This window comes from Cynocephalus volans, chromosome 1 (assembly GCF_027409185.1).
Source record: "Cynocephalus volans isolate mCynVol1 chromosome 1, mCynVol1.pri, whole genome shotgun sequence".
Taxonomy (NCBI): Eukaryota; Metazoa; Chordata; class Mammalia; order Dermoptera; family Cynocephalidae; genus Cynocephalus; species Cynocephalus volans.
The window spans coordinates 58,676,918-58,702,700 of NC_084460.1; the positions used below are offsets into that span (position 1 = coordinate 58,676,918).

Below are 25,783 nucleotides of genomic sequence, written 5' to 3' on the forward strand. Positions count from 1 at the left end.
CCAACCCCAAGGACTCTGAGCCACCTGCCTTCCCCGTCAGTGGCTCTGGGCATCATCCTTGGGAGTCAGTCTCTCCCCTGAAAGGACCAGCAAGCCCTGTCCCAGTTTGGGTTTGCCCAAATGCAGAGCTTGAGGAAAGGATTTGGGTGCAGGCAGGACAGCCCTGGACTCTGCAGGGCCCCATGCAAAATGGAAACAAGTCCCTTGTTCCAAAGTGAAGGATTTCAGGACAGTGATGGCAACTTGTTAAACTGAGCACAGGGTGTGCGACTGGGTAGGTTGTCAGCCCCAGGACAGGCTGCTTATTTGGGAAGTGATTTCAGGAAGCAGGAGCAGCCCAGGGAGGGGGAGCTAGAGAATTTATCCATCAATTCCCACCTCAGACAGCGAGAGGATGGAGCCATCAGTGAATTGACGGGGGCTGGAGGCTGGGGGTATACCCAGAACCAAGGCCCTGGAATGTCGTGGCATTCAGCACATTCAGCAGGAGACCAGGACTCGCGCTGTGCAGGTGGCTGCATCAATAGCTCAGAGCCAGACTAGTGAGCTGGGCACCTCGGGGACCTCACTTTGGCAGTAGCTATGTCCAGCTCTGCCGGTTCCTGCTGGGTGCGGGTGGGGCTGGGGAGGTGGGCACTGGCCTGGGGTTGCTTGTTGACCTCACCCCTTGGGCATTGCCTTTTGAGTGGTAAAGTCTGGCAGCAATGACCACATCCAAACAGACCCCAGACCTAGGGCTGCAGCCACATAGTCTCCTTCAGGTGGTCCACAGTCCCTCCCCCTTGGTGCCAGCGAGTGGACAGACACGACAAGAAGCTTATTACAGATCCCAAGACAAGGGGGCATGCCGTGCCACATGGGGCCACACGGCGGGGGTCGGGGGGGAGCGCCTGGGCCATCAGGAGGCAATAGGTCAAGGGTGGGCATGGGCTTGGTTTGACTGCAGTTTCCTGGGAGGGAACGGGCGAGGCGGGGTAGGCAAGTTTAATTTCCGAGGACTCTGGATCGTAGGGCGGTCTCTGGTTGACCAGTACCTGGCTCTGGGGGGACTCAGGGTTGGGGGAATATTGGCTTGGTCGGTGAGCGATAGGTGGAGGAGGTGGCTGGTTTGCATATCAAAGGCAAACTCTGCTGGGGGAATCCTCTGCTGTTAAGAAATGAGCTAGCCTGGGGGGGGGCAGTCTCTCCCCAGCCAGGGAGCCCCCAAGATGTGGAAGCCCCTGGGCTCTGGGCTTGCGAGGAATTGTCTCTTGGCCTCTGGCCGTGGGTCCCCCAGGCTCTGGGGCTCGGCTCTGAGTGGCCCTGGGTGCTCCGGCTGGGCGGGAGCCCTCTGGCCCACCCTCTATCCTCATAGTGGGGTCCAAGGCATCCACTGTGCTGGGGCTGGGCTGGGAGGCTGCCTGGCGGTCAGGGCTGCACCCCTGGCTGCAGTTGCTTGTGGAACCTTCTGGTGGGCTCTCCTGCAGAGAGCCTGAACCCGTCCCTGCGTGTTCTTACTATCCTATGAAAACGAGTGGAGATGGGAAGGTGGTGACAAGGGCAGTGGGTGACCCAGGCCTGCCCTGTGTGGTGCCACCACAGCATGTCCCCTGGGGCAGCATGGATGCTGGAGCCCTGGCCTCCCCACCTGCAGATGGGAGGGCAGTGAGCTCCTGTGGAAGCGCAGGGGCGGGGGAGACCACGTGGCTTCCCGTGGAGACAGCCCACGTGTGAGGAGCAGGGTCATGAGCTGTTTGGGATTCTTCTGCATGGGATTTGTCTCTTCTCCACATTTATTTATTTATTCAGTCACTTATTTATGGACTCATGGATGTTTGTTTTATACTTTGGGTTGTGCCCAATACTACTTCACTTCTCTTGTGGCTCAAATCGTTCCAGCTTTGGGGGCTCTTTCAGTGGGTTGCCATGTCCCTTTGACATGCCCTCATTATTGCAGAGTTTGTGGTTTGTTGGGTTTTTTTAATCCAAGCACTTCCTGACACTCTAAGGTGCTCCGGGCCCATCTTGTGTGATTCCTGCTCAGTCCTGGAATTGGGACCCTGATCCCTGTTACTGGAGAATATTGATAGAAACCTGGATCTGGGCACTGGGTGAGATCCTTCTTCCTATACCCAGTGGAGCCTTCTACCATCCCCTGTTCTGGAGCTTTTTATAGCATCTCCCAGAGTTTTGTCTCAGGATTGACACCGAGAACTGGTGCCAGTGCCATGACAGGCCCTGTCCTTGACTGTGTTCCCAGCTATGGCCAAGCCCTGGCCCAGATCATCTCTGTGGGAAACTCAACACAGCTCCAGCCAGAGCCTCCTGATCTTTCTCTCTCACCTGACAGGTGACAGGGTCAGGGCCTGGCATTGACACTGTCCTGGGGTTTGGCCATAAGTAGAAGGCTTTGGTCCCTCTCTGCTGTATGTATGAGGAGAAGATGTTGGAGTTTCTGGATAGACCCGATGTGGGGCAAGGTGTGCCCTGGTCCTCACAGTGCCGTGGGGTCCCAATACCGCCACCAGAGGACCCTGGATTAGTCGGTTAGGGATGCCATAACAAATACTACAGACGCAGAGCTCACACCACAGGAATTTATTTCTTACGGTGTGGAGGCTGATAGTCCAGGATCAAGGTGGGGCAGGGCTGGTTCCTCCTGAGGCTGCTCCCCTTTACTTGCAGATGGTGTCTTCTGCCTGTGTCCTCACAGGGTTTTCTCTCTGTGCATGTCTGTGTCCTGGTCTCTTCTTACAAGGACACCAGTCATATTGGATTAGGGACCACCCTAATGATCTTATTTTACCTTAATCATGTCTGTAAAGGCTCCATCTCCAAATAAAGTCACATTCTGAAGTGCTCCGTGTTAGGACTTCAACATGTGGATTTTGGGGGACACACCTCAGCCTACAACAGATCCCATCCTCCCCTCCAGCCTCCAGACATAGAGCCCTGGTTGGGAGACTCTGTTGGTCCCCAGACTCTGAGGGTCTCTGGGCTCACCTGGCCCCACCCTCCTCTTGGTTGTCCTTAGTGTCCACATGAGAGGTGGGGTCCCAAGCCCCACATGACTGGGGGTCCAAGAGATCTGGGCATCTCCTAGCCTAGGCCCTCTGGCCACCCCTGGCACTTCCATGGATGAAGTGGCTTCAAATGCCAATGCCCTGCGTAAGTTTCTGGAAGCAAAGGGGATGCCGTGGGCATAGCAAACAGTAGATGGGGTGCACCTGCTCTGGGGGCGCCCTGGAGTGTCAAGGGCACCCAAGAGGCAGGGCACAGCTAGACCCCAAGACTAGCGTGTCCACATGCAACCAGGACAGCCATGTGATCTGCAGGCAGCACGCAGGAGGGAAGCACCAGCCGCCGTTTTAGATCAAGAACTTCAAATGGGTAGTGGTGAGTGCTGAGCCAGAGCCAGCCCTGCTGAGCACGGCCAGAGCTCCTACCCTTCCCCAGGAGCCATGGCCTGAGCAGCAGGAGGGGTGAGCTGGGCCTTTGCTCACCTGCCTTCCCTGCCGGCAGCACACAAGCAGGCGCACGCTGACATCCACACACACACCGACATCCACACACACACACTCAGTACTTGCTGACATCCACACATGCACACTGACATCCACACACACCGACATCCACACACATGCACACTGACATCCACACACACCGACATCCACACACACTGACATTCACACACACTGACATCCACACACACATGCACTCAGTACTTGCTGATATCCACACACGCACACTGACATCCACACACAAACACACGCACTCAGTACTCGCTGATATCCACACACGCACACTGACATCCACACACACACACGCACTCAGTACTTGCTGATATCCACACACGCACACTGATATACACGCACACACTGACATCCACACACACACCCCGACATCAGTGTGTGCACTCACCCCCGACAGACATCACCCTTGACAGACATCCATGTCCACTCACCCTGACATCTGTGTGCACACACACTCACATCCACACACGCACACTGATTTACACACACACTTTTGTGGTTTTGATGTGTCCCCAATGTTCCTATGTTGGTGTTGTTGGGAGGTGACGCCTAATGTCAGGTGAGTGGGTCCTGGGGGCTCCTCATGAATGAATGAATGAATGAATGCCGTGGTCTTGGGAGTGGGTTCCTCATAAAAGAGGGGTTTGGCCGCTTTTTTCTCTCTCTGGCTCTCTCATCTTACACTGTGGGAGGACGCAGCAAGAAGGCCTCACCAGATGCCGGCCTGTCTTCAACTTCCCAGTCTCCAGAACTGTGAGGAAATAGACGTCTGTTCTTATAAATCTCCCAGTCTGTGGCGTTCTGTTATAGCAGCAGAAAGTGGACTGAGACACACACGCACGTGCTCACACACACTTGTATGCATGCCAGCCCCTTTGGCCCCACCATGCGCTGTATTCGGGGAGCAATCGCCGCCTGGTGGCATCTCCTGCCCTGCTTTGCACCGCCCTTGCTCCACGTCTGCACAGGGGTCACTGCCCTCCTGGCTGTGGCCTGCTGGTTAATGAGAAGCCCAGCTATGGGGAGGGCGCTGCTGGGCGTATAAAGGCCCCGCTGGCCTCAGAGAGCTGCTTTTTCCATCCCTCCACCTGCCCTGAGAGGAGCATCCAGATCAAGGTGCTGGCCATGTCTCAGCTGGTGGAATGTGTCCCCAACTTCTCGGAGGGGAACGACCAGGAGGTGGGGCCCTGGTGGCGTTGTGCTAGGCGTGGGGAGGGGCTGTCTTCCCAGGGTGGGCAGAGCCCCAGCCATTGACCGCAGGGACATGTCTGTGGCGAGGGGGCTTCGGGAGGACTGATCCAGCATGGGTGGGACGCAGCTGGGGCTGGTGGTGAGCCCAGGAGGCTTCTGGGTGCTTCCAGCAGGGGTTGGGCAGATCACTGGGCCTCTGTGGGCCTCATGCTCTCCTCTGAAACAGGGGTCTTGAGGGCTGGCCCAGTTGCCGTTGAAGTGTCACACATGAGGTCACCCCTGTGTGGCCCTTGAGTCCCACCCCCCACAGGCTTTTGAGGTGGGCACTGCTATTACCCCTACTTAACCAACAAGGAAACTGAGGCACAGAGGGATCAGGAAGCCACCAAAAGCCACAGGACAGCATCTGGACCCTGAGCCCCCACCCCCAACCTTGGGCCCCTCCCCCACCTTGCAATCTGCCCCTCCCCCCTGCTTCAGATGCTCCCACTGAGGGGCCACCAGGGGGTAGGGATCCTGGCTCTCTGTGACCTTGGCTTGCCTCCGACCCCCTCCAGGAGCCCAGCTGTTGGGAGTGGAACCTGGGGTTCAGCTGCTCCTAGGGCATCACCTGCTGCCCGCCTTGCTGGGCCCTGTTCTTGGGCTGGGAGTGACAGTGGCCCAGTGTGCTGGGGTCTCCCTGGGACCACCGCCCATCCTGCAGGCTCTTTGGTCAGGGGTGCATGCTTTTCCCCAATGCTCAACTCCACCTCCTCAGACCCACATTTGGGTGTGGGGTGCAGCTACCTCCCAAACTCCTTTTCCTTCTTCCAAGTGGGGAAACTGAGGCGAGGGCTGGGCTGTGTCTCCAGGTGATTGATGCCATCTCCCGAGCCATCAAGCAGACCCCGGGCTGCCTGCTGCTGGACGTGGATGCGGGATCCTCCACCAACCGCACTGTCTACACCTTCATGGGGCGGCCACAGTGCGTGGTGGAGGGGGCCCTCAGTGCCGCCCGGGCTGCCTCCCGGCTCATCGACATGAGCAGACACAGAGGTGAGGGTGGCGGGTGGCAGGGTCTGGGGCGTGGGGGCCTGAGTCCACATCCACAGTGTCCTAGGAGAGGGGCCAGGCCCAGGGCACAGGCACAGGGCATGGGGTTCAACAGGGCTGGCAGGAAGGCTTCTCCTTGAGGACCCTGAGTTGTGAAGTTGTGGCTGCCCCAGTGTGGCTATAGGGGCTGTGCTGTGAGTGCAGCCCCCATGGGTGACACATAGGCCACCTCCACGACTAGGTGGGGGGGGAGGGGAGGGTCCCGCAGATGCAGTCCGCCGTCCATCGTCCACAATCCAGGGATACCGAGAGTAATTGACCGGGAGGCTCGCTCTTTGACCCTGTCTTTCTCTGAGCAGGCCCTGGTGGGGGAGGCAAGGGTGGGACATGCCCCCCAGGGAAACTGACCTGTCAACAGCCCACAAACCAAACACAGTGGCTGTGGTGAGCAGGGTCAAAGGTCGGTGCACATACGGGAGCTAGTCAAAAGGCCAGGGTCTTGGGCCATTCACAGCAAGGCTGGGCCACATGGATGGGATTCACAAGTGAACCCAAACTGTGAGCAGATAAGAGGCTTATCTCAAAGGTGGGGGCTGGAGGGGAGCTGGCCACCGGGGAGGGGCTGTGCTCACTGTCAGGACACTCTGCAAATGTGCGTGGATTTTCTGCTGCCAAAGAGGGAGGTCTCGGGCTGCTGGAGCCTGGCTTGGTCTCACTGAGAGCCTCACCACACTTGGAAAGTTACTTCTGTGACTTAGGAGAGGGAGAGATTTATCCCAAAGACACTTCTCCCAGGGTTTAGAGGCCTCCCACTAGCTGGCCGTGAGGAGGGTCCTCGGACATCCACAGGTGGTACCACTGTGCCCTACCAACCCCCTGGGGGATCTGCTGCCTGCAAGGGGGGCCAGAGAGTGAAGCTGGGGGCGCCCAGGGCCTTCCCTGTGGTCAGCGTGAGCAGCTGGGTGTGTGGACCGGGGTCTGGTCGGGTTGGGACCGGAAGGGACAGAGGGTCTGAGAAGCCCCACTGAGCCTCCACCCACTCCCTTTCCTCAGTCTCCTGCCTTGGTTTCCCTGTCTCTCTGCAGGGGAGCACCCTCGCATGGGCGCCCTGGACGTCTGCCCGTTCATCCCAGTGAGCGGTGTCAGCATGGACGAGTGTGTGCAGTGTGCCCAGGCCTTTGGCCAGCGGCTGGCTGAGGAGCTGCACGTTCCCGGTGAGAGCCGCCAGGAGGGGCCGTCTCAGGCTCGGCCAGCCGACCCTCCTCCTTGCCTCCAGTCCTGTCTGCCACGGTTCTCTGCCCTTGACTCCTCTTAAAAGTGCAAATCATTACCAAAAACTACCATGAGCGAACTAACATGCGGGGAAGTGTCAGGCTTCCTCAGTCATGATATAAATGCCCATAGAAACCGTGACAGAGCGCAGCCTGCTGGCCCCCCAGGGACGCCACGTCTGCGTCGCTGGGCAGAGGGAACCCGCTGACCACATTGTGAAGCAGTGTAGCAGGATGGATCCGTGCCTTCTGAAACAGAATAATTTCACACTGGGGAATCAACCAAATTGAGGAAGTAATACAGAACAAATGGAGACAAATTGGGGACAGAGCCAGCCCGTCAGCATGGTCACAAGGACGCCACAGAGTGGGCAGCCCTCCATGGGTGACTCTGAGTGAAATCCAGCCACAGCCAGTTGCTGCCACGTAAATATAGGCTAATGTGTGGCTGGGGTACTCGTCCTGTGCATGGCGACACTCATAGCTGTGTAGGGTCAGTTTTGTTTCTCTTCTCCATGTTCCCACATCTGTGGTTATCTTTATCTTAAATGCAAATGCATCTTAAAAAGAAACATAAACTCCTTCCATCAGCATTTCCCACGCATTTGATTGTAACCCTCCAAACTGCGGCTCTTCCTTGGGCATCTGTGCAGGGGTTCAGGGGGGAGCTGATCATACTGAGTGTCCACCAGCGACCACCCACTTCCACCCCAAGAGGCACAGAGACGGGGTGCTCCCCGGTGAGATGGGGGCTGCGGGAGGCCTGTCCTCCAGGCTGAGGCTGTCTGGGCCCTCCCGGGAATGGGGGTTCCAGACCGTCCAGCAGCTGACTGCTGGGCTCCCCTTCAGTGTACCTCTACGGCGAGGCAGCGCGGACAGCCAGTCGCCGGACCCTGCCGGCCATCCGGGCTGGAGAGTACGAGGCCCTCCCCGAGAAGGTGCCCTTCTGCGTTTGGGTGTGGGGAGGAGGGTGGGCCCGGGCCCCTCCTTCCCCGGACCCTGCGAGGTAGCCCCTCCTGTGGGGATGTCTCACCCGTGCATTTCCCCACAGCTCAAGCAGCCCGAGTGGGCGCCTGACTTTGGCCCCAGCTCCTTTGTCCCCCGCTGGGGGGCCACAGCCACAGGGGCTCGGAAGTTCCTCATCGCGTTCAATGTTAACCTGCTGGGTACCAAGGAGCAGGCCCACCGCATTGCCCTCAACCTGCGGGAGCAGGGCCGTGGGGAGCACCAGGTGAGCACAGCCAGCGAGCCCCGGAATCCAAATCCCCAGCAGCCCTCGGGAGAGGATCAGGAGCTGAGACAGAGGACAGGGCCTGCTGGGAGGGTGGGGCCTGGCCTCCGGCCTGCTGACCAACTCAGCTTTAGTGCAGTGCTGAGTGGAAGGGGGCAGGGTTGGGGGTTTGAGTATGTGAAACTGGGAGCCCTTGCTGTAAAGGGCACTTGCTATGGAAGCAGGCAGGGCTGCACCGTTCTTAAAATAGCACAGCATTTCCACACTGATGGGAAAATAGCTGCTTCCTGAGCCTCAGGTGACCCAGGCACCCCTGGTGTGTCCCCGCATCCATCCAGTTCCTCAGCCTCCCCAGATGCCCCTACAAACCTCCAGGCAGGGCCTGGTCTGACCTTGGTGCCCACGAGGAGTGGCATCCGAGTGCCTGATCCTTGGGGCCTCAGTTTCCCTGTGGTAGGTGGGGCCTTCCCCGCCCCTCTCTGGCCAGCTCAGGTGGGAACATGAGAGAGTGACAGTGAGGGGAAGAGCCACAGCACAGCCCCCGAGACACAGAATCTGCAGGCCACACCAGGACCCTCGTCCAGCTGGGGGCGGGGGGGGGGCAGACACAGGAGCAAGTGGCTCTCAGTGCTGGTGCCGGGGTGGGTGAGCTGCTCAGGCCAGGCTGGGAAATGCTTTTCCTTCGCAGCCAGGACGTCTGAAAAAGGTTCAGGGCATCGGCTGGTACCTGGATGAAAAGAACCTGGCTCAGGTGTCCATGAACCTGCTGGACTTTGAGGTCACAGCGCTGCACACAGTCTACGAGGAGACCTGCCGAGAAGCACAGGTGAGCAGGGCGGTCCCACCTGCCAGGGCGCTCTCGAGCCCAGCCCCCGGGGTGTTGACTCTGCCCACGCCTGCAGGAGCTGAGCCTTCCGGTAGTGGGCTCGCAGCTGGTGGGCCTGGTGCCTCTGAAGGCTCTGTTGGATGCGGCTGCCTTCTACTGCGACAAGGAGAACCTCTTCATCCTGGAGGAAGAGCAGCGGATCAGGCTGGTGCGCCGGGCTCCTGAGGAGGGGGTCGGGTGGGGGCACGAAGGGTCTCAGGTGCTTGAGGCTCACACCCCCAGCTCAGACCCCATCCATGGGGCCAGGCCTCCCTACTCCTCCTCCTCCTGCTGCCCCTCCTCCCCCTCCCCTCTAATCCCCCTCCCCCCCTTCTCCTCCTTCTCCCCTCCCATCCCCCCACTCGTGTTTAGAAGATGTGGTCATACTCTTTTCATTTTGGGGATGTTACTGAGGTTTTCTTTGTGACCTATAATATGTTCAATTCTTGTAAGGCTTCCAATGACTAGGGACGGTGAACCTTTCTGCAGGGTCCTTCCTGCTCTCCTTTCTGGTCTCCTGGACCAGCCACATTCCTGTGGGGCACCTTGCTTTTCCTGGAACTGGGTTTATGGATTTGGGGCATGTACTACGTGACTTCGATCCCCATTCCCATTGACGGCTCTTCTAGAAAGTTGCTCTGTGTGCCTCCTGATGCCTTGGTCTCAAGTCCCCTGTGTATAGGCTCCTGCTGGGCCAGGTCCTGCTTAGGCATGGCCACGCTCGCCCCAGGCCTTTCTGAGTCTCTGTTTTTGGTGTGCTCCTCACAGTAGGCACGTGACTGGATTCTTAGGAAAGTCTTTGTCTTTTGGTAGCTGAGCTTATCCCGTGTGGAGTTACTCATTTAGCAGATATGTATGGACTCACTTCTCTCACCTTATTTCAGGTATGTGGGGGCCTGGGGTGTGGTTTCCTCCTGTTTATATGGAAGGGTTAGAGTCTACTTTTTCTTGATTTATCAGTTTCAGAGTACACTGCCTGCTATGAAAACAAGGAAATAAACACACAGGGTTAGGGTTAGATTATTTACTCGCACTGACACTGGGCACAGGCCTGGCTGCCTGTCCCCTTTCAAAAACAAGCCAAATGCTGGTAGACTAAGAAATCAGCTTTTATTCAGGAACACCAGTGACCTGAGGAGAGATGATGGGCTGACCCATCTCTCAGGTAAACCTGAAGGAGAAGCCAGGCTAAAGCCATCTCCAAGACTCAGACTTCCTGAGGGGTTTTAAAGAGGGGGAGGAGGGAATGGAAGGTGGAAATGAAAAGCAGGACAGTGGGGATGTGAACTGCGGGGGCTTTGTGCGGGGAGCCAGATGCAAGGTCTTGCAGAGGCTCTGTCTGGCTTCTGCTTCCGTCCTTGCTGTTGTCTCAGGGTCCTGCTGGAGGGTGGAATCATCACTGCTTTACTGAAGGCCTCCTTGGTTTCCAGGGTGTGGATGGTACATGCAAGTCTGCAGCTCTAGGCTGACTGGACAACTTTACATTCATGTAAATAATGTCATCTTGCCCCATAACCCAGGTTCAAAGTATCAAATAACCATGGGAAAAAAGGGAACTCAGAGAAATGCATGCCAAGAAAAAAAACTGTGTCCTTCTAAAATCTTTTAGAGCCCATGCAGTTTATTTAGGTCCCAGCATGACTTCAGTCCTGCTTACTCTATCAACATCTTTTCTTCCTTCTCTATCTCCTGGCTTTTTGAAGTTATAGGATTTTGGGGGGAAGGGATCCTTTTGGTGGTTAAAATTTTAAGTTTAAACAATACACGTAATCCTTTAGCTCTTGCTATATCAACATTAGACAAGGTCTGTTGACTCCTGGTGAAGAAAGACAAGAAGTCAGCACACTGCACTTGAGTGGATGCCTCTGCTCCAGATTTAAATTGTGTTGCTACTTTTACATCATCTAATTTAAAACACTTGTCTCCTGTAACCATAAGCACATTTATTAAACATATTAAATACCCACAGAGATGTAATCTTAGCTGTATAATGAGATCAATATGCATCCCCATCCCTTTGGACCATCCTGGTTACTCATCTGTTTGTTGGCTGGATTTCATAGTCAAGCAGGTTTTTAGAGAAAGGCTCACAGGCTTTATTCTATGGGTTCTGATGAGTTTGGGAATCTTTCCGTGACTTTATTCCTGCAAGACAGTTGGAGGACCACAATTCTAAGTCACCTGTTTTTCTCTGGGAACATAGCAAACATTTTTATCATCTTCTGGAATTAAATATCACTGTGGTGTGGGTATCTAAGGCCAGTGGGTTGTCCCCCACCCCAGGCAACTTGTTCTTTCTTCCTGATGCCTGAGGACTCCTTTATCCTTAAAATCCAGTGGCTCCACTGGATATGTCTTGGTGTTGATTATTCTCATTACTGTTTTCGTAGAGCAGCGCTTCTTGTGATTTATAGAGTCCATTCTTGCTTAGTTTCAAGAATTTTTTCTTCTATTACATCTGTGATCCAGTTATTTGCTTCTTCAGCTTTAGGGACACCAATTGTATTGCAGTGGCGTCTTCTGTCTTCTACACATTCTATCTTTTCTCTACTGTCTCCACCTTTTTTTCCCCTTACATTCACTGCAGTTTTCTCAAACCTGGTTTCTAAGTCGCTGACATGGTTTACAGTCAAGTCTATTCTATTCCTGCCTGTTAGAATATTTTTTGTAACTTTTTATTTTGCATAATTCCTACTCACAGAAAAGGCGCAAGAGTGGCAGGAGGAGCTCCCTTGAGTTCTGCAGCCAGACGGACTGCTAGTTTGCATGTTGCCCATCTACTCTATCATTCTCTATTCCCACACAGACTGGTTTTTTTTCTGGACTATTTTGAGAGTAGGTTGAAGACACTGTGCCCCTTTATTTCTAATTTATTCAGGGTGTATTTCTTAAGAACAAGGACATTCTCTTACATAACCATGGTACAATGATCAAAACAGGAAACTCAACACTAATATAACTGTAGTATCTAATCTTCAGACCATAATCAGACCACATCGATGTCCTGATAACTCCCACCACAGCATCTTGTCCTCCAGTCCAGGGTCCGATTCAGACTTCACAGTGCACCTAGTCGTCAGGTCTCTCACCTCCGTTAATCTGAACAGTTCCCTGGTCTTCCTCCTCCTTCATTGGCCTTGATGTGCTTCAGAAGCACAGGCCAATTGTTTTGTAGAACGTCCCTTCCTGGGGACTTGTCTGATGTCGCTCCTGACTAGACGTGTAGCACATTTTTGGCAGGAACGGCACAGTGACGGTGTCCTCAGAGCCTCAGGAAGCCCACGCTGCCCTTTTACAAGCTCGGTTTGACCACTCGGGTACCGGGGTGTCCCTTTTCCCAGGGCTATTTGCTGCAGTGCTGTTTTTCCTTTTGCAGTTAACGAGTGCTCTGTGGGGGGCACTTGAGGAACACGTGAGTACCCTGTTCCTCCTGAAATTCCAGCCACAAGTTTCAGCAGCCAGTGATATTTTCTGACTTCATCCTTTCTCTGCAAGAAAAGGCATTCGCTTCTCCCACATTTATTCATACCTTATTAATATGTGATGTTCTTTTCTACTTTTAAGCATATTATTTTACATTCTTTCCTTGAAAGCCCTGGTATCTGCCATCTTTGAAGGTCTGGTCTGGTGAGCTGTTCTTTCTGCCGTCCTCATGGTGACCCACTGTTTCACGTGTCTTGAGATTTTATTGCCAGTGCGTGTTTTTTGGGATTTTATGTGGTAATTCTCGGATACCTGGGTTTAAAGTTTTCTCCTCCAAAGAGGGTGTGTGCTTGACTCTTTTAGGAGCTTAGGGACACCACTACACAGGGCCACTTGAAGCTAAATGTGGTGCTTGGAGCTTTGGAACCACACAGGTAGTGATTCTATGTCTGCTGTGGCCCATAGCCCTGCCAGGGTGGCTGTGGCTAGGAATTCCCAGTAGAGATTTTTTTCCTGCTTCACCCAAAGGGAAGACAGGGACTGGGGAGCATTCCAACTATTTCCTTTAGGGGGTGTTTGTTTCTGTCCTTTCAGGGGTCTCCAGTCTAACCTCACGCTTTGAAGGCCCTAGACCTCCCTCAGTCATAAGGGGCTGCTAGAGGGCGTGAGTTGTCCCCAGGGTGGGCCCAGCTTCAAGGCTGGCAGGCCTTTCTGGATTCACCTTTTTGGTAATTTCTGGCTTTGAGTGATTTCCATTACTTTCTGCCAGCTTAGCCTTGCATTTAAATTAATTTAAAAATTCTATGTACCTTTCTGAGGTTTTCTGTGCCAGGAGGGTTCTGCCTTTCTGCTTGCTGATTCTTCAGTCTGTTAAGAGGTGTTCTCTACCCTAGTCTCCAAGACCACCTTCTGGGACCCCCATGGTTTGTCCCCCTCAAGCAACACTTTTTACTCTTTGTAGAAAGCAGGGGCCTGTTTGGCTCAGAATGGGCAGGGACTGAGTCACTGGCGTAGAACACCATGAAGTGTTTTTAATGGCTTTTGGCAGAATGATTTCTAACCTTAAATGGGGATTGTTACAACTTTATTTTGAATTTAAGTAAAATTCACTTTTCCTCACATAGCAAGGTTTATTGTTATTTCCTAGACTTTAAGAACTTGTTAGACATTGAACTTGAACAATTAAAATCTTGTCCAAAGAGGCGGTTTTCTGTTAGCCCCTGTCAGCAAGGGGATTGTGGTGTCCTTTATCGGAGAAATGAGGATTAGTTTGCTGAGGGATCACCAGTGGGCAGCTCCTCTCTCTGGGCCTCAGTTTCCCCGTGGGGGTAAGTCGGAGTGGTTTGATGCGTCTGTACATGGCGCTGGGTGTGTGTCAGCACCAACCTGCTCCCCATGAAGAGGCCCAACTTACTCAGGGCAGGGAGGCCATTGCGAGCTGGGGCGGGACCCACACATCCCATGGCCTCCCCGCGTCGGCCCTCAGCATGGGTGGGACATGCACGAGGCGAGTCGTTTCCAACCTCTGCGCCCCCTTTCCAGGTGGTGAGCCGGCTGGGCCTGGACTCCCTGTCCCCCTTCAACCCTAAGGAGCGGATCATCGAGTGAGCGAGCCCCGCCCCACCCTCGCCCTCTGTCCCCTCCCCTGCTATGCAGGGGGCCTTTGGTGGCGCAGGGGTGCGCAGACGTGGCCCGGTCCTCGTGCGCCTTCCCCTCTCACTCGTTCATTCAGCTGACTGTTCCAAGCTCGGGTCGGGGGGGGAGCGCGGTGAGACCCCGGCAGGGTCCCCGCTGTGTCCTCGCGGAGCTCGGGGCGACCGCTCCCAGCCGGCTGCCTGTTCTGAAGACCGCGAACGACCCCCGAACCCCAACCCCGCAGGTACCTGGTCTGCGCCGGCGCGCCCGAGCGGAGCCTGGCGGACATGCCCCTGCGCGCCTTCGTGCAAGAGGTCGGGGCCCGCTCGCCCGCCCCGGGGGGCGGCTCGGTGGCGGCGGCGGCGGCGGCGATGGTGAGAGACAGCCAGCCAGGGCCGGGGGCGGGGGCGACGGGACCGCGCCGGGACCCCCGTGCGGCGGGATCCCCAGCCCCGGGTCCCCCCAGCCCCGGGACGCCCCTGCCCCGGGTCCCCCAGCCCCGGGACGCCCCTGTCCCGGGACCCCGCTGACTCGGGTCCCCCCAGCTCCGGGTCCCCGCCGGCGCCCGGGCTTGTCCCCACACCGCGATCCCCTCTCCCAGGGCGCGGCGCTGGCCTGCATGGCGGGCCTGATGACCTACGGCCGGCGCCGGTTCGAGCACCTGGACGCGACCATGAGGCGCCTGGTCCCGCGTCTGCACGAGGCCGCGGCCCGGCTGACGGCGCTGGTGGACGAGGACGCCCGGGCCTTCGCCGCCTGCACGGTGCGCGGGTCGGGGGAGAGCAGGGACCTGATCCCGCAGAGCCGCAGAGCCGAGGGAGAGGAAGCCCCAAGAAGAGCCTTGTCTCAGGAAGGGTCAGCAGAAATTTAGGAAAAGAAAAGCGAGACAGATAGAGGGAGAGACAGAAAGACAGAGAGAGAGGGAGAGACAGAGAGACAGAGAGAGGCAGGGAGAGATGGGGAGATGGGAGAGAGAGACGGAGAGATACAGACAGAGAAAGAGAAAGGCAGAGAGACAGGAAGAGACAGAGGGAGCGACAGGGAGAGATGGAGAGACAGAGGGAGACAGGGAGAGACAGAGACAGAGACAGAGACGGATCCTCAGGCTCAGGATGGGGTGAGGAAGGCTCTGCCTGCAGTTGCTGTAGACCTGAGAGCTCCACAAACTTGAAGGCATCCCAGAGCCTTCAGGGACAGAAGCTGTCTTCCCCGGGGAAGAGAGTGCTGCCGGTGACCCTCTGGGACGTGCTCCATGGGCTGTGCACCCCCAAAACGAATGGGAATCCACACAAGAGAACAAAATCAAGCAGTAACAGAGCTAGTCTGAATAGTTCATCATACAGACAAGGGAACCATCTGAGGCTGAAGTTCATGTCCTTTTTGGAGGGGTGTGTAGATACCAGTCACCTTTTTTCAGTGTTTTTACACTTAAGTTTCATTTATGTGCTTTGTAAACAGGTAAAACCTTTAGGAGGTTCAGAGTTCAAAAGTGCAGCTGCGCCTCACCCCTGTCTCTAACCCCCTGCCCAGGCTGTGGCTCCTGCCTCCTATGTGTGCCTGTCGGTGGAGGAGACCTGCTCTTTCTTTTTCCCCTTTCTTGAATAGATGGCACAGGCTGTTCCCAGTTTTGCTTCTTGCAGTTTTCCCTTGACTCTGTGGGAGATTTTCCTACGCAGGTGGTGACCGTGTGCAGCCACGAGTGTCCCATGGACGCTGAAGTGTGGGCTCAGCGTTGTTTTTATTTTTTTTCACTAAGTTATATGCTGAATATTTTTTGTCCCTTTTCTCTTAGGTTTCTCTGAGGGCTTTTTCTTACTGCCTTTTCTTTTCTTACAAAGGTGGGTCTGGCTGCTTCATAGGACTTTTTCAGGTTCTAGGGGAGTCAGGCCCTTTTCTGGGTGTGGTCCCCCTCCCCCCCACTCCAGTTTGTTGTTTGTGTTTGGAGTTTGCTTATGGTGGCTTCTGAAAATGAGAACTTTTTATTTTTATGCCATTGAATGCATCAGTCTTCCATTCTATCTTCTCTGGGTCTTGTGTCATAGATTAAATGGCCTCCCCAGGCCAAGGTTACATTTCTGGATGTCTATACTCTGATGAAGTTGAGACATGGAGAGGCATTTAGAGGGAAACATCAGTTTAAATATAACTATTAAAAAGTTAGGGACAACTCTAAATGTAGGAATTACAAGAAGTAACCTGAATGATTAGAAAACAACCAGGGGGAAAGTAATAAGTTAAATGTCCTGCCTCCGCATGGAATCTACAGCAGAAGACAGCTCATGAGGGGACGGGCAGCCACAGGTGGTCAGGACAGCTGGCTGCCATGGAGATGCAGGGTGGTGTCAGCTCATCAATTGCCATTGGTAGAACGGTGGACAGAATCCTGCTGCACTCAGGGCCCAGGGTCATTTGCTGTCACCCGTGGCTGATGGAGGGGTCCGTTGATAATGATGTTTTGGGTGGAAATTTGGTTGAATTTAGCAAAATGGGGAACATCCCCCCAGCTATCCCCCTACACCCCTCCTGCAGGTGGGCCTGTGGGTGTGGATCTGGGCTCAGCCATGCTCACCTGATAGGAGGGGGCGAGCTCCTTCGTGGGAAGTCAGAAACCACATGTGTCCACTTGGGAAAAAGGCTGTGCCTGTGGCTGGGGCGAGGATGTGGATGGAGGTGCTTTGAGTGGGGAGGACCACAGGGCCTGTAACGCTTTGCTCTCTGTCATCTGCACAGTCTGAGCTTCTTGGCCTAGACTTGGGGTGGTGTGGCAGCTTGTGTGATTTTACAAGCGATGTTGGCCCTGGAGGAACCCAGTGCTGTGGGAGGGGTGCCGGGCCCAGAGCTGCCCCTGCTCCTACAGGCTGTGAGGATTCAGGGGACCTGCTGGGCCCTTGGTCTCCTTATCTGGAAACAAGGGCTCCTGAGGGCACTGTCCGCCCTTCCTCTCCACACCCCCACTGGGGTCTCTGACCCCCTGGTGTGTCCTCCCCACTGGGGCCTAAGGCCAAAACTAAACCACAGGCCGACAGACGCACTTTCTCCCAGAAGCGCACGTTTGCCCCCTGCCTGCGGTGCCAGTGACACAGCCCCGAGTGGAAACGCTAACCTAGCCCTGCCCCCCTGCCCCTTGCTCGCCCACAGTCCCATGTGGCCTGGGACACAGTCCTTGCTCCCGGTCACTCTTGCGTGCTCTGGGGACCCAGCCACTCCTGCCTCATGGTCACTCACTGCGTGTTTTTTTCTGGTAGGAAGGGATGAAGCTGCCCAAGAACACAGCTGAGGAGAGGGACAGGTGAGTGCAGGTGCTGGAGGTGGGGGGCCCCAGATGCTCAGGGCAGGACCTGCCCCTGAGACACACTTAATGACTCGAGAATGAGGTTCCTATCCCCCCTACCCCCTCCACCCGCTGGAGTTCTGTGTGCTCAGTCCTGCTGGGGCAGGCCGGTGGCTGCCTGGCCAGATGCTGCCCCTCTGCCCCAGGCTCTGATCATTGTCCCCTGCTGGTTCCAGGCGTGCAGCTGCCCTGCAGGAGGGGCTGAGGCGGGCGGTCGAGGTGCCCCTGTCGCTGGTGGAGACGGTGTCCTCACTGTGGCCGCTGCTGCAGGAGCTGGCCCTGTGTGGAAACCTGGCCTGCCTGTCGGACCTGCAGGTATGTGGCCCCAGGGACCCCAGACCTCCTGCTGCAGGGCAGCAAGCAGCAGGGGCTTGGCTGAACCAGGCCTGGAGACCCCTCCTCATGGGCACCTGTGGGGTCTTGGTCTTCTCCAGCAGGGCTGGCTTGTTTGGTCTGTTCTGAGATCTTGTTCAAGGTGGCACCGCAGACAGGCAGAACCTCTGCTGTGTCTCCAGAGCCCTCCCCCTTCCCTGCCCTGTCCATCCTTCTCATCCCACTCGCTTAGTCTAGAACACACCTAAGCAGCCTGTGGAGATAGACACATGTCTCAGAGCGCTATGCCTGGGCACGGAAGGCCCAGAACCAGGAAGGTCAGATAGGACAGGACGCAGCCCAAGTCCTGTGCCTCCTGCAGCTGCTGAGACTGCATGGTTCACGGGGTCTTTACAAGAAAGGCACCTGTTTTCAGCATCTGATCAATCCTGAGAAGTGTCCCTGCTGTCCCTAGGAAGCGGCCCTGGATGGTGGGCCAGCTGTTAATCTGAAGACCGAGAGCTGCCAGGGGCAGGGGCTCAGAGGGCACAACTTTGCCTCTAGCACAGTGGTCTGGGCTCCTGATTTATCAGAAAAGGCCAGCGTGGCCTCTCCCAGGACTCGTAGGCCGCTGAGTCCTGCTCAGATAAGAGGAGGTTTTGTCTTCTGAGCTCAATGTGGAAAAAATCAGAAATTATGCTGAGTTTGTTATCCTGGGAGCCCAATCCCTCTGTGGGGTGAGGGCAGGGGCCTCGTTGGACCCTCAGATGGAGACCCCTGGGCCTGGTCATTTGCTCAGTCCTGACTGATGAGGCGTGGGGATTCCTGAGTGAAGGGGCTTGTCCAGGCCTCTGTCTAGGCCCTGCTGTCTGCCTGCAAATCAGCCCGTCCTGACATCTTTGCAGGTGGCGGCCAAAGCCTTGGAGATGGGCGTGTTTGGCGCATATTTCACCGTGATCATCAATCTGAAGGACATGACGGACGATGTGTTTAAGGATCAGGTGAGCTGGGGCCTGGATGCGCTCGGGGCCTAGACTCACGGCCTGCAGGACCACAAGGGACACGGGGGCTGCCTACGTCCAGCTGTGGGCAGGGTTGGTCTGTCCTGTCCGTCTGATTCTCTCAGAGGTGTCTGTGGGGGCAGGGTGGTCCAGGTGCCTGCCGATGCCACCTTTAATGTTCCCCTCCCCATGGGGCTGTGGCTGGCCTTGGCTGGTCCTGCCGGGGGGCCTGGGGTGCCACAGGTATCAGGGCCCTTCCTGCACCCTTGATGGAGCCGTGGCCCAGCCGCACTGCCAGCCCCACACTTCCCACCTGCTCTCTGGAGGCCTCCGGGTCTGGGGTCCCCCAGGCCAGCAGCCCATCCACTGGGTCCTGGCAACACAGGGGACCACCTAAGAAAGTGTCTGAGCTTCAGCACTCAGGGCAACTACATGACAATTTCGTTTACTATTATTGAGATGAAATTCACAGGCACAGAGTTTAGTGTTTTGAAGTGCACAGTCCAGTGGCATTGAGCATGCTCACCATGCCGTGCAGCCACCTCCGTCCAGTTCTAGAACATTCTCGCCACTCTGAAGGGAACACCGTCTGTTGGCAGACACCCCACCCCTAGCCCCAGTCTCTGGATTTCTGTGAGAATTTTGGAGAAGCTGTTTCTCAGCTGGTTCTGTTTTTATGTGGTTGGTGGCACTATGGCCTCTTCAGGGGCCTGTCCCCATCTGAGCTGGCCATTCGAGGGAAGTCACTGTCCACCACATGAGCAGCAAGTTCAGGGGCGGGCCGCATGAGTGCTGCCCCCTGGCCTTGGGGACACAGCTCTGCCCTCAGCAGTTGAGGAGACGTAGGAAAACCAGGGGGTGGGGGCAGCTCGGGGTCTGCGGAGGGTCAGTGAGCCCGGCTGTCCCTGAAGCTCAGGACAGGGGCCCCTCCCTTCCACACTGAGAGATCCTGAGGAGTCCCTGGATCAGGGGCACAGGGAAGCCTAGGGTGGCCCCAGCCATCCTGGAGTGAACAAGCCAGGGGGAGGGCAAGGGAGGTGACATGGTGCTTGGGCCAGCAGGGGCAGGTGGCAGGTGCAGGTGGTGCCTGTCAGGAGTAGCGCAGTGACCAGCTGCCTGCCTGTGGCAGCAGGGGCCGGAGGTTGCTGCATGGTAGGCAGGGTGGTGACCAGGTCCCTCCTCTCCCTATGTGTCTGTCAGACACGCCAGCACATCTCCAGCCTCCTGCAGGAAGCCAAGACCCAGGCCGCGCTGGTGCTGGACCGCCTGGAGGCCCGGCGGGAGTGACTGCTGGCGGAAGACCTTGCCAGACTCTGTGGCCCCCAACCACCTCTCGCCCATCCCGTGGGGCCTGGGCCTTACTGTGGGGTGTGGGTGTTAGGACCAGCTGGCCTCCTGACACAGCTTGTGCACATGGGGCCCAGAGAATGAAGATGGAGGCTGCCCAACAGGGGTGGGGTCACAGGGCGGGCTTGTCTGGGGGTGGAGGTGCTGGCGGGGACAGGCTTCACCTGCAGCCAGTTGGTCAAGTCTCCCTTGGTCACCTGCTGCCTCACACTAAACGTGTGTAGTGTGTTTGGGGTTTTGGGGGCAGGGCTGAGGGCTGAGCCTGGGGTCACGGGGCAGGGACAGGGGCCCCTGTGGTCAGGGAGTTGTGGGAGCTGGGGTGGAGGAAACGGGGTCCTAGTGTGTGGGGACGTGCCCAGCTCCAGCCCCCACAGACACGTGGGCGCAGCAACTCACAGGTGGCTCAGAGCACCCTGGGGATTGGTGCAGGGTGCTGAAGTGATGGGGCCCTTAGTCCACGTGAAGGGGGCTTCGGGTTGCACGTGGGACAGAAACCCTACAGGGAGAGCAGGACTTTCAGTGCCAGAAGGAGCCCCCGGCATCATGGGGAAGCTCCTGGGTGAGGCCTAAACAGTCTCATCAGCCCTGGGCTGTCCAGGCCTGAGCACCAGTCGACCCTCTGGCTCCATCATGGGGTCCCCCCACCTCAGCTACCCTCATGGTAGCTCCTGCCTTCAGGGAAGTTCTCCATTAAAAAATAATTTAAAAATCACTATACTCCCAAATTACTTCCAGATTGGTGATCACATGTAAAAAAGTATGCATGTACTTATTAGACAGCAATATAGGACGTTAGAAGAAAATAATTTGGTGAGTATGTCCCTCTTAAGCAAGGCAGAAAACCCAAATGCCTTATAGGAAAGATTTTACTTCCAGAAAATTTAAAACACTTGTTTCTGGAGAAGAACATCACCACCCCAGGTAAAAGACGAGAATCCTAGTGGAAGCAAAAGATACCCAACACCAGCAGCAGGCCAAGGGCGGCCATCCGTCAGTGTGAACAGCTCCTGCAAGTCAAACTGGACAGGACAAGGTTCCCAAGAGAGGCCGGCCCAGCTCACAGGGGTGGGGTGGGCATGAGCCGTCTGTGTATGAAAACACCCGGCACCCCGGAGTCCACAGGGGCAGCACCTGTTGGCCACAAGCAAGGAGAGGCCTGTTACAAGGAGGGGCGAGGGGACCTGCAGCAACAGAAGCAAGTTACAAAACCACATGTGGATGGTTTCTTGTTAGTAGGAATAGCTCCTGTGTGTCTGTGTGCATGCCTGCATTCGTGTGTGTGCACGACGCTTGTGTGTATGTGTGTCTGCATTCGTGTGTATGTGCATGTATTAGTCTGTTTAGGTTGCTTATAACAAAATACTTGGAACTGGGTAATTTATAAAGAAAAACAAAATTTATTGCTTACAGTCTCTGAGAGTGGGAAGTCCAAAGTCCATCTGGTGGTGGCAACAGTGACTTAGGGGTCTCACATGCAAGATGGTGGAAGCAGAGAAAGAGAGAGACAGACTGTCCTCTACTTTTAAAGCCCTCAGAACCACACCCCTGACCACTATTATTAATCCATTCACTACTGCACAGTCCTCTGATCCAATCATCTCTTCAAGGCTCCACCTTTCAATTACCATAATAGGATTTCCCACCCTCTTAACAGTCACGGTAGGGATTAAGCTTCTAATATATGAAATGTGGGGACACAATTCAAGCTTAAGTGAGTTTTGGGGGGACATAATTCAATCCACTACAGTGCACAATGCCTGCGTGCACGTGTGGTGTTTGTCTGTGTGTGTGCATGCACGTGTATGTGCAAATGCACGGGACACACTGGAAGGCCCCTAACCATGGTTAACTCTGGGAAGGGGGTGTGGGGGCGTGCGGTCACGGTCCCTCTTACCTCTACTTCATTTCCTCCCATGTGGTTTGACTTTGCTTGCAGCAAGTGTACTCAAGTACTCTTCATAACTACACATACTCGTGGGGTTCTCCTTGCCCCTCCGTGCAGCTTGCACAGGTCAGTGGGGGGCATACCCTGAACAGAAGCTTCAGGACCCCCTCATGGTCTGATCAGGACATCAGGAAATGATGCACCATTTGCCTCACAGCTGCTCCAGGAGCTGACCCCAATCCCACGTGCCTGGCTGTGGGTTGAGCGGGGCAGTGGGGCCCCCACCTGCGTGTGTGGCTCACTCCTCCAGCCCGGCCACAGCTCCCAGAGGTCCCACACCCGTGTCATGAACGGGAGGCTGAGGCTCAGGACAGCCACAAAGGATGCCACTCACAGCTGGGACGTGGGCCCCAAGTGGTGGCACTGGGGACCCCAGGCCCCTGTGACCTGGGTCTGTCCCCCTCTTCAGGGTGAGGGCGAGAGCATCTGGGAACTAACGTGATCTCTGCACACACTCCCCGTGGGCTCACTTGGGATGGAGCTTCTGACGGGGAGGAGAGGGTGCCGGGCTGGTTAGGGACCTGCAGGGCAGGGCCCAGCACAATGAAGGAGGTGTGCTTGCCGGGTGGGGTGGGGGGCACAGAGGCGCCCTGGAGGAGGGTTGGCGGGGCCACTGGTGCCCTCACCCCTGGGGCCCAAGGAGTCCTTCGTCATGGCCCAGTTGGAGCTTCTGGTCTCAGACTTGCTGCATCCTGGAGGGATCTGGGGAGGGGACCAGGGGGCTTGGGGACAGCCATGATGAGGGACCACTAATTCAATGTCCAAGTTTCTTTCCTGAGCTGCAATTCCGACTGAGGGCAGAGGAGGCCCATCTCCAGCCCTGTCATGTTCCCATTCCTGTCCTGGCCCCTGCCCCAGCACCCGTGTGTGTGTCTTTGTGATTCACCTTCTGGAAGCTGCACAGCAGTGGCTCAGAGGACATGCCCTCCCCAGGGACCCGGCTTCCCCTGGTTCCCCCCAGATAGACCAGAGACTGGACAGCCTGCCTGACCACACCGATCTTCCCCTGACCCAGCTCCCACTGGTCACTGGACAGATCCTCCAATTGGGAAACAGGTGGGGCTCTGGGACACTGCAGCACATTCCCTGGGAGAGCGTGTGGGGGTGGCATTTGGACAGGGCCGTTCTTATAAACAGGTAACAAATGTGATGGTTCCAAAATGGGCTGTCTCCACCTTTATGAAAGAAGACAGTGGCAGAGATGTGACAGAGCTGGGAGCCCCAAGAGAGCCTGAAAATGTCCCTGCTTGAGCCTTTTTCTCCTCAAGGACTGGCTTCTTCCCTGCTCAGTGTTGTGCAGGATGGAAAACCTGCTGCCCACAGCCGCGCCTGGACAGTCTGAGGGCAGATTAGTGATGGGACCGAGTGAGCAGAGGAATGTTGATGAAGGAAGATTGTATGGGGGTGTTGGTGAGGGGACGAAGGTGTAGGGATTGGTGTGGGAGTGTTGGTGTGGAGATGTGATGCTGAGGGGGTGTTGGTCAGGAAATGTTGGTTTGGGATGTCGGTGAGGTCATGTTGGCAAGATGTTGGTGTGGGGATGTCAGTTTGGAAATGTTGATGACAGCATGTTGCTGAGGCGATGGTGGTGAGTGAAGGGATGATTGTGTGTTGTTGGTTGGGGATGTTGGTACAGGATGTTTGTGGGAGGATTTTGGTGAGGAAATGTTGGTGAGTTGATGTTGGTTGGGGATGTTTGTGTGAAATTGGTGGTTTGGGTTGTTCATTAGAAATGTTGGTGTGGGAGTATTTGTGAGAGAATTTTGGTTACAGTATTTGGTGGAGGGAGGTTGGTGAGGAGATTTGGTGAGGTGATGGGTGTTGTCTGGAGTTTTGGTGTGGGAATGCTGCTCTGGCAATGTTGGTGAGAATGCTGGTTTGGTGATGATGAGATGTTGGTGAGATGTTCGTGTGCAGATATTAGTGAGAGGGTGTTGGTGAGAGGATGTTGTGATTGGATGTTCACGTGGTCATGCTGATGAGAGCTGCTGTTGTGGGGGTATTGGTAAGGAAATTTAGGTGAAAGGATGTTGGTGTGGGTTGTTCATTGGAAATGTTGGTATGGGGATGTTTGTGAGAGAATTTTGGTTAGAGTTTGTTAGTGTGGGGATGTTGGTGAGGTGATAGTGGTAGGGGACATTTGTGTGGGATTTGGGTCTGGCAATGCTAGTCTGGAATGTTGGTGAAGTGATATTTCTGGGAGATGTTGGTGTGGGTATGTTGGTATGTTTGTGCAGGAATGCTGTGCAGACTTTGGTTTGGGTATATTTGTGTGTGGATGTTGGTTACGGAATGTTGGTGAGGGTATGTTTGTATGGTGATGTTGGTGTTGTGTTATCTGTGAGGGGATGTTGTTGTGAGATGGGTGTTGTGTGGACATTGTTGAGAGGAGTTTGGTGATGGGATACTGGTGAGGCGACATTTGGGTGGGTATGTTGGTGTGGGATAGTAGGTGAAGAGACAATGGTAAAGACATTTTTTAGGGGATGTTGGTGAGTGGACCCCACATGTCCCCTCACCGGTGTCTGAAGTCTTTTCCCATGGGACTGTGTTCCCACCCTGCCAGGGTCAGAGGCTGCACACCCAGGGGCTTGCATCACAGACAGGGTTTTCCCCTCCAGCGGGACCCTCTGCAGGGTGCTTTGGGCTATGCTCTGGTGGGTGGAGCAGGGTTGAGGGACTCTGCCTTCCTCCACCTGCCTGTCCCGGGAGGTTCCCAGTTGGAGCACAGTGATGAGGCCTTAAGCTCAGGTGCAGGGGCTTAGGGGACAGGCGGGTCTCTTCTCGTTCTCTTGCAGACACTTTGCATTGTTCTTTGCGGGTAGAGAAGGGCAGAGGAAGAGAAAATGATCGACGTCCTCCCCACCAGCTGCAGGCTTAGTTGTCAGATGACAGAGAGGTAGAAGTATGAAAAAAAAAGAGTCACTCATCCCCCAAAGGGGACAAACGTTATCAGAGTGTGATGGGATGAACTGTGTTCCCTCAAATTCACACAGTGACTTCCTAACCCCCAGTCCTTCAGAATGTGACCTTATTTGGAAGCAGGGTCTTTGCAGATGTAGTTAGTTAGGATCAGGTCCTACTGATAGCATGGAGTGAGTCCTAATCCTGCATCACTTGTGTCCTCATAAAAAGAGGACTCTGGACAAGGGAGAACACCACATGAAGACTGGAGTGACGCTGCCACAAGCCAAAGGACGTCCAGAAACTGGAGAGAGGCCTGGAACAGATGCTTCCCCAGCGCCCTCAGAGGGAGTGTGGCTGCTGACACCTTGACCTTGGGCTGCAGCCTTCAGAACTGTGAGATGATAAATCCTGTTGTTTAGGTCACTCAGTGCAGGGTGCCTTGTGTGCAGCTGAGCTGATGCACAGTGGGAGCGCAGCATCTGCCTGGGAGCCCACGGGTCAACAGGGCAATTCCCAGAGCCTGGGAGACCTGGTAGTCTGAACATCAAAAAATTGCTGAGATTGCAAAGACAATAAAATAAGAAATGGAATATCTCTGTCTATCTATCATCTATCTGTCTGTCAATCATCTTTTTATCCACAAAATATCCTCACACAAATTACAAAACATTCTTAAAGCACTTTGGTGCTGGTTTGGCAGTGAGTTCATTGATTAAGTAGCATCAATTACAACCCAAAGCCACCTGGCCAGGGTGGATTCTGTGGTTGTGGCTGTCCAGT

General features: G+C 55.4%; 1 protein-coding gene across 1 annotated transcript; it reads left to right on the plus strand.

Moving 5' to 3' along the window:
- Positions 1 to 4,637: 4,637 nt before the first annotated feature.
- FTCD (formimidoyltransferase cyclodeaminase) lies at positions 4,638 to 20,091 on the plus strand. Its single transcript, XM_063115082.1, has 14 exons — positions 4,638 to 4,691; positions 5,555 to 5,738; positions 6,821 to 6,949; positions 7,856 to 7,944; positions 8,058 to 8,237; positions 8,926 to 9,063; positions 9,140 to 9,271; positions 14,068 to 14,129; positions 14,405 to 14,534; positions 14,762 to 14,923; positions 17,406 to 17,449; positions 17,668 to 17,806; positions 18,709 to 18,804; positions 20,005 to 20,091. The coding sequence occupies exons 1-14, from the start codon at positions 4,638 to 4,640 to the stop codon at positions 20,089 to 20,091; spliced, it is 1,626 nt and encodes a 541-aa protein (XP_062971152.1).
- Positions 20,092 to 25,783: the final 5,692 nt, after the last annotated feature.